This window comes from Penaeus monodon, chromosome 2 (genome assembly GCF_015228065.2).
Source record: "Penaeus monodon isolate SGIC_2016 chromosome 2, NSTDA_Pmon_1, whole genome shotgun sequence".
Lineage (NCBI taxonomy): Eukaryota > Metazoa > Arthropoda > Malacostraca > Decapoda > Penaeidae > Penaeus > Penaeus monodon.
In genome coordinates this window covers 4,467,740-4,475,239 of record NC_051387.1, presented here as the reverse complement: position 1 = coordinate 4,475,239, position 7,500 = coordinate 4,467,740, and the positions used below count along the sequence as shown (strand labels likewise).

Here is a 7,500-nt window from a genome sequence, read left to right as displayed (position 1 = left end):
TCAAGTTTTATAATATTTTTTTTTTGACATTGTGAAAAGGACATAGTCTTACTTTCAGAATCTGCAATCAATGCAATAGAAATTGGAAATGTAAATAAACTATAAATTAGAAATGCAATAAATATTTTTATGGTATTGAACAACCTAAAAAAAAGAAGTTTTTTTCACAACTCTCCTCTTTAAGACCCTTGCCATTGGCTCAACTGGTCATGAAAATATATTGGACGGAATAAACAGAAATTAACAAACCTTGTGGTTGTTAAGAACATACTTCAAAGAATGCCAGAAACGAGTAGAAAATTAGTAATTACACTATATACAAAAGAATAATTCGAGATTAAAAGAATATAAAATATAGGGTGTTGAAACAGGTTAAAAATTAAAGGGATATTCACATATACAGAAAAATTACTGACTAAATGACCGGTACGGACGGACTGGCTTCACAACAACTGTGGCATCAACCAGACAGACTGGAATATTGAATAATTTGGCTATCTCTTTCACAATATCGGTATTAACAATTAAGAGAAAAGTACCAAATGTTTGACAGTTCTATTCAAAATGACATCTTTTCGACATATTAGGAAAAGTAAAATACTTATCAACAATTTAATGAAGCTGCTGCAAAAAAAATAACATCTATACCTTTCGTATTTCTATGAATGGAAGCTGCAACTGACATTACCGTTGAAATACAAACATTTATAAGGTATGCACACAAACCCTCCTACTATGCCTTAAGTGGCAGAAATCAGTTCTGAAAAGTTCTGCTCATCTGTGCCATCGGAACAGTCGTTGACACCATCATTAAGTTGAGAAATGGCGAGACAGGTTCCATCCAAGCACATCAGTTCGGGGCAGACTTCCGGTGTCGTTGTGAAGAACGTTGTCTCCTCCACTGCCCCTTCTGTTACAGCGTCCTCCGTCGCGTACTCGGGAATGGTAGTTGCCACTTCTTCGCCAGGGAAGGAAGTCTGGGGTTCTGGGGTGTGTGAGGCAGGGGTTGTTGACGAGGAGAGTCCTGAGAAAATTTGGAAGTCGAGGTTAATTTTTTTTAATGTCGTTCAGAGCCGCTAGTTTCTGAATTTGAGCTCTCTGGAGTGAATGCTTCTAAGGTGGGTTTTATAGAAACTGCATGTAAAATGGCTGTATATCTGACACGGAAATAGGCTGTAAACTTTACATTGACAGTAAGGTTAGAATTTTATTGTTTACTATGTGTACTAATTACATGCAAGTGATTGTGATTTTTAACTTGGCAATCCTTTTCCATGCTATTAACTGAACTATGGTAAACTGTTCTGATGAATCAAATCTATGGATATTATTTCAAAAAGGACAGGCACAGAAGAACTCAGGCATGCAGTCAGTCAACTTTAACCAATCCCACATTTTGTAGACAAATATAAAGTTCATACGTACGTGACTTGATGTGACGAGACCACGAAGCTTACACTTGTTTATTTATGCGTGTTACCTTGTGAATACTGATTGTGATTAAATGACAAGTGATAGGGTGAATGATTGTCCAAACGACGTCTGGCAACGTCTGGGTTGTATTCTCGAAGCCTCTGATTAGCGTTGTAAGGAGAGTCGTGGGTCTGGATGAATGTAGGTCCTTGTCTTGCCAGGGAGTCGTAGCCTTGGGGGTTATATTGGCTATTGTCATATGTACTCTGCAGCACAGGAGGGGACACTTGCACATTGTAATTAGTGGATTGTGCGAGTTCGCTGTCAGGTATCTGCTCCTCCTCTTCAGGAATGACAAGAGCGGATTCCTCTGATTCAACGTTCTCCTTGAGTAGTTCCTCGTGGTGGGTAAAAGGATTTAGACGTGATGTGATTCTCGAGGTTCGTATTCCCAAAGGACGCCTCGTGATGGCAGACGTGTGTGAGGCTGCTGGTCCTGGTGCTACTTCGGGTGATTCCTCTGCAATCTCTGGCTGGCTGTCTTCGTGTTCTCTCAAGGCATTTAGTCGAAGGGATTCATAACTGGGTGCTGGGGGGAGGCGAGAACTGCGCCACTTCTGGAACCGTGACCTGAAAGATTCTGTCGTGTCTGAAGAAGATGGGACTCTGGGTGTTGTCAAAGCCTGGGTTGGTCTTGGTGTGGGTCTCTGAGGACGCCTAGTGAAGGGACGACGAAGATTGGGGAAGCGAGAAGCCCCTCTGAGCCTGCTTAAAAAGGGAGACTCATTTTCCTGCTCCTCCTCCTCGTCTTCAGTTTGTGTTGCGGACGAGTCTGAAGTTAGACTATTTTCACTTTCTTCTGGGACGCTCTCCTTCCCCTCGACCCGTACATCACTCCCCAATGCATCTGGTACATTTAAATCTCCAGCATCTTCGTACCATTTGTCTTTACTGCGAACAGGCTCGGGTTCATCTTCAAGTACTCCATTCTCACTCTGCGCATGTGTTTCAGATAGTGCAGCAGCATCCTCATTCGTCTGAACGTTTTCTTCGGGTAAATTTTCAGAATCAAAAGACTCCTGTTCGCCAACCTGAGTTTCGGACTCTTGTTGCTGGAAGGAATCGAGGCCTTGCTGGGTGTCGAGTGCTGGCTGAGGCGGCTGCTCGCTGTTGAAAGAGTCGGTAGCCGGCTGTTCACCGAACTGCAGGAAATCATCGGCAAGTGCTGGTTGTTCCTGGAACTGCTGGGAACCATCGGGCGTTACTGGCTGATCCTGGAACTGCTGGAAATCACCACTAGCAAATGGCTGTTCCTGGAACTGCTGGAATTCACCATTTGGTGTTGGCTGCTCCGGAAATTGTTGGTAATCACCGTTTAGTGTGGGTTGCTCTTGGAATTGTTGGAAATCTCCGTTTAATGTTGGCTGTTCCTGGAATTGTTGGAAGTCGCCATTTGGTGCTGGCTGTTCCCGAAATTCTTGGTAATCACTACCTGGAGCTGGCTGCTCCTGGAATGGCTGATACTCTCCTGGTGACGGCTGCTGCTCACCTAGAGGGGTCTGGAACCCTTGCTCTGCGTTACTGAATACATCGAAGTTATTTTCCTGTGGCTGCTCTGGCAACGGCTGCTGTGTCACGGGCAGGGAATCATCAGTCTGGAAATCGAGTGGAGGTTGAATTTCCTCCGGAGGGAACACGCCAGATGCCTGGGGGAAGCTACCTTCTGAGTAAATATTTTCTGGTGGACCTTGGTAATTCTCCTGAGGTTGGTACAGACTCTCTGACGGATCATGGAACTGGTATTCTGACGAGCCTTCAGGTTGATACTGGTATTCTGGCGGTTCTTGACGATTTTCCTGGGACTGGTATTGGTATTCTGTTAATCCCGGGTAGCTTTCCTCTGACTGATACTCGTATTCTGAGGGATCCTGATAGTTCTCCTGGGATTGATACTCGTATTCAGAGGGTCCTTGATAATTCTCAATTGGTTGGTACTGATTTCCGGGATATGGCTGAAAACCAGCATCAGAGAACTGTGTCTCTCCATTCTGGTCTCCTGCAAGGAACTGTTCTGAGCCCTGTGAAACTGCTTCATCTGGATAGGCCTCTGGGTACTGTGACTGACCGGGGAACTCCTGAGAGACTTCTTCGGAAAAGACCTGCAGTTCGTCTCCGTAAGTCAAGGGGGTTGGAATGCCTTCGTCAGAGGATGGAGTGCCAACAAGCGCCTCCTGGTAAGGGACGGATTCTCCAGGAAGAACATTGCCATCGATCACCTCGCTTACTCCCGCGCTCTCGGGGAAGAATCCACCAGCAGCGCCCTGATATTCCGTTCTGTTTGCGCTCGCCAGGTCTTCGCTTGACGTTTGCGAGTATTCTCTATCGTGGTTTTCTTCTCTAGGGTAAGGGAACTGCCCAAGAGGAGCAAGAGTTTCTAGCTGATCTGTCGGTGATGACTGAAGGAAGTCACAGTCAGTCTCGTCACTATTGTCTCTACAGTCATCTGCGCCGTCACAGAGCCACGATTTGGGGATACAGATGTCAGTGGTGGCACACTTGAAGTCGTCATTGGGGCACCCTAGGATGGCACGGTAAGGGGGAGGGGGAATCATTATGTGGGTATTTGTGGATATTGGTATTGGTAATCAGTGCATCTGGTAGTCATGTGAGAGCCTAATTTGAGAAGACAGTCAAAGTGGGGCTTAAATATGCCATTGGCTGCGTTATTAACCAAATTTATGAATTAATACACAGGAATAGATGCTTTTAGGGGGAAATGTCACTATGATTTCTCTATTATCGTCATCAATGCTCATCTCAAAAGATTTTGATTATAATGAACACTACAGAACACATTTAATTGTCGAAAGAGAGATGTCGCAGCGTGGGGAAAAACGAAGAGATGTGACCATACACCGGGCGCGGAAATATTACCCAGAGGATATGCGTAAGATAAAAAATCGGCAGCAAAAGAGTCAGATTTGCCTTGTATACTGTTTGTTCCTTCATCAGTTGCCAGATCCCATGGAAGTCATGCTGTCTCGGGGATATTTTTGTGTGTCATGAGAGGTGTGTGATCGAGAGAGAGGAAAGGAGGGGAGGGAGAAGGAGAGAGAAGAACAGGAAGAGAGAGAGGGAAGGAATGAAAAAAAGATGAAGAGAGAGTGGGAAGGAGAGAGAAAAAGAGGAAGAGACAGAGGGAAGGAGAGAGAGAGGAGGGAGAGAGGGAAGGGAGAGGGAAAGGGAAAGGGAAAGGGAGGGGGAAAGAGAGAGAGAGAGAGAGAGAGAGAGAGAGAGAGAGAGAGAGAGAGAGAGAGAGAGAGAGAGAGAGAGAGAGAGAGATGGTATAAATTAAGAGACCGATAGATAAGGAAACGGTGTGTCCGGGGAGCCAGAAGCATAAAAGAGTCACAAGTCGTTCGTTTCCGCCAAGCCAGGCAGAGGCAAGTCTTTCAAGGAACCGCGAAGTCAGAATGAAATCCCAAACCTGAAGATGGGGAAGAGGATGTCATGAAATTGGGGGACTCACCGATGCTGGTACAATTGGCCTCATCAGATCCATCACTACATTGCTGAAGACCATCACAAACAGCCGCCAGGTCCACGCAATCGAAGCCATTCTGACACAGGAACTTTTCATGGTCACAGATCAGAACCGGACCGTCGGTAGAGACAAAGTCTCCTTCGGCAACAAAGTCCTGGGCTTCTGACGTGACTGGCTCCTCTGTTGGCATGAAGGCTTCCGCGGGGGCTGACTCAGTGTTAATATCTACAAAGTCTTGCTGGAAAGGTTCTTCATCAACGGTCAGAGACTCATTCGCAGCGTCAACACGGCCCTCAAACTCGTCCACGGGGGGGAGAGTTGCCGCGGAACTGTCAACGACCTCAGGGTAATCGAAGTTGTCGGTTACGTAATCCAGAGGACCTTCGGGGTAGTCCTCGGTGACAGAGTAATCGTTAAAGACAGGATAGTCATCGGCTGGGGGGACTTGTTCTTCTAAAACGGCTTCGGGGGTGTCTAAGGTTGTATAATCTTCAAATGGTAAGTCCCGCCCGCCAGTTCGGGCGTCCTCTGAGTTGGGAAGATGCTGGAAGGTGTTGTCCGATGCTGCTGGTGCTGCGTCGCCGGCAGGAGCTGTGAGTCAGGTTAGTAAAATAACAAAAGTGCATGCAACTGCTTGTGCTATTTGCTAAAAGCAGCAGTTAGCAATGAAATGCATGATACAGATTTTGTTTTCTTTTATCAAACCACCTTCCAGTCTTTAGGAAAGAGTTCTCAAAAAAATCTGTTTCTGCATCTTAGCGCTGACAAGGCAGTCATATGGACACCGATGCATAACTAACTTTTTAATAGCAATTCATATTAAAATCTCAAATTCAAACGTAATCTTTACGCCTCATATGATGAAGTCCAAAAAATCGTAATCAGAATAGGGAAAATATTGAGCATCAGGTGTCCTTACGTCATGACTTTCAGCAAGAAGTTGATAATTCAAGAAAGATGATTAAAAAAAGACAGAGAACAGCTCAGACTATCTTCTTTTATGAAGTGCTGAAGGTCATTTGATTTAGGACTATCTATTAAAGCTAAATTCTATTACCTCGTATCACTTCGAGTGGAACATGATGCACTAATAACCTAATTTATTTTTCTTATGGTTTAACCAATAATAATCTTGCAAACCTCCCTTTCTCGTCCATTACAAATAATATCTATATTCTTTCGGTGACAATAGTTACATGATATCTATTCTATTTAAATGTTTTATTATTTTTATATCAAATCTGCAAATCAGACTATCCGAAATTCATGCTCTCGTAAATCATATCCATCATTTTTTTTTAACCAATAAACAAATAAATAAATAAATAAATAAAGGCAAAAAAGTAAGTGCAAAACACAAGTTCATATAAAGAGTGATTGGAACGTGAAAGTTCATTTAACGCCTCCACCTTTACATGCAACAGGATCCCTCGACCATGTGAGAGGTGTTTGAGCAGCGGCTCGTGCATCCGATTAGACGATTCAAGACCTATCGTCACTAGTTATTTAAATTAAATGGAGACTTCATGCCTCTATTACTATGTTTCCCTGAGTTAAATGGTCCATTTTGTGTTAATCATTGTTGGACTGTTTTCTCATGTGGTGCTAGAAGGTAGTAACTGGTTAGCTTGATGCTTTTAGGTGTTCGGGAGAACCTGCTCATAGGCTTTGTTTGATTTTACTTCGTCAGGCTTGAAGCAGAATAATTTATGCTTCAGTATGGAAGCAATATCTTGTTTTCGGCTGCGTGCCACCCCAAAACAACATTCTTGATGGATATATCTTGTACAGAAAAAAAGTCAAATAAACAGGTAGTTTAGCCTATGAACAGGCAGTTGTTCCCACCTTCAGGAGCCACCCACGAGACCTAGCCATTCCGACTGACCTGGAAGACGGCCAGGACATGTAGCCTCATCTGACTGGTCAACACAGTCCGAGATTCCGTCACAGACTAGCCTCTTCGCCACACATTTGCCGTCTCCACAGCGGTGCTCCAAACCCAGACAAGGTTCTGTACCGTAACCGCAGCAGCCAGGGCCATAGCAATTAGTCTTTATTCAGTTTAAACCTAATAATCCTTATCCAATGTAATTCTTAGTCTATTGTTGCGATACATGTAAAAAAAATGTCCATTCCAACTGATGATTTTTTTTCTTTTTCCCCGTTTGTTTAAATGCATGGTCAGTTCATGTTTATGTGTCTCCTCTATGTTGTTAAATTCCTTACGAGGATAGCATGTTGCTAGTTAAAAGGCATTAACTCTAAAGTTTTTTTTTATTCCAACCACCGTCTGCCTTGTATTTTTTTCTTCCATCACCATCTCCGGCCTTAACACCAACACCCACACCTGATGCTTACTGCTCCTCAGACTTATGAAAATGAAAGAGGAGACAAATGAACGGTTCTGTAAGGTAACCCTACGATGCAGAACCATTCAATGCCTTACTATTATTATTATTATTATTTTAAATACGCATCTGATTTTCTTTTGTTTCTGTTCCCTCAGTGAAAAAGAGGGGGGGGGCAACCCTTATAATAATGTG

General features: G+C 43.8%; 2 protein-coding genes across 11 annotated transcripts in view; both read right to left on the bottom strand.

Annotated features, from left to right (window-relative positions):
- Positions 1 to 7,500, bottom strand: part of LOC119580352 — a 106,710-nt gene that overhangs the window by 362 nt on the left and 98,848 nt on the right. For 8 of the 10 annotated variants that reach the window (XM_037928466.1, XM_037928484.1, XM_037928460.1 and 5 more), the window contains 3 exons: positions 6,843 to 6,968; positions 4,943 to 5,548; positions 1 to 1,024 (listed from right to left, as the gene is read on the bottom strand). The exon at positions 1 to 1,024 is cut by the window's left edge and continues 362 nt beyond it. In XM_037928466.1, the coding sequence (XP_037784394.1) occupies positions 741 to 1,024; positions 4,943 to 5,548; positions 6,843 to 6,968 (1,016 nt within the window). In that variant the 3' untranslated portion in view covers positions 1 to 740. The remainder of the gene's footprint in view (positions 1,025 to 4,942; positions 5,549 to 6,842; positions 6,969 to 7,500) is intronic. The other 2 variants (XM_037928514.1, XM_037928507.1) reach the window with 1 other exon arrangement.
- LOC119580406 (eukaryotic translation initiation factor 4 gamma-like) lies at positions 1,061 to 4,588 on the bottom strand. Its single transcript, XM_037928540.1, has one exon. The coding sequence runs from the start codon at positions 4,023 to 4,025 to the stop codon at positions 1,464 to 1,466; it is 2,562 nt and encodes an 853-aa protein (XP_037784468.1). The 5' UTR covers positions 4,026 to 4,588; the 3' UTR covers positions 1,061 to 1,463.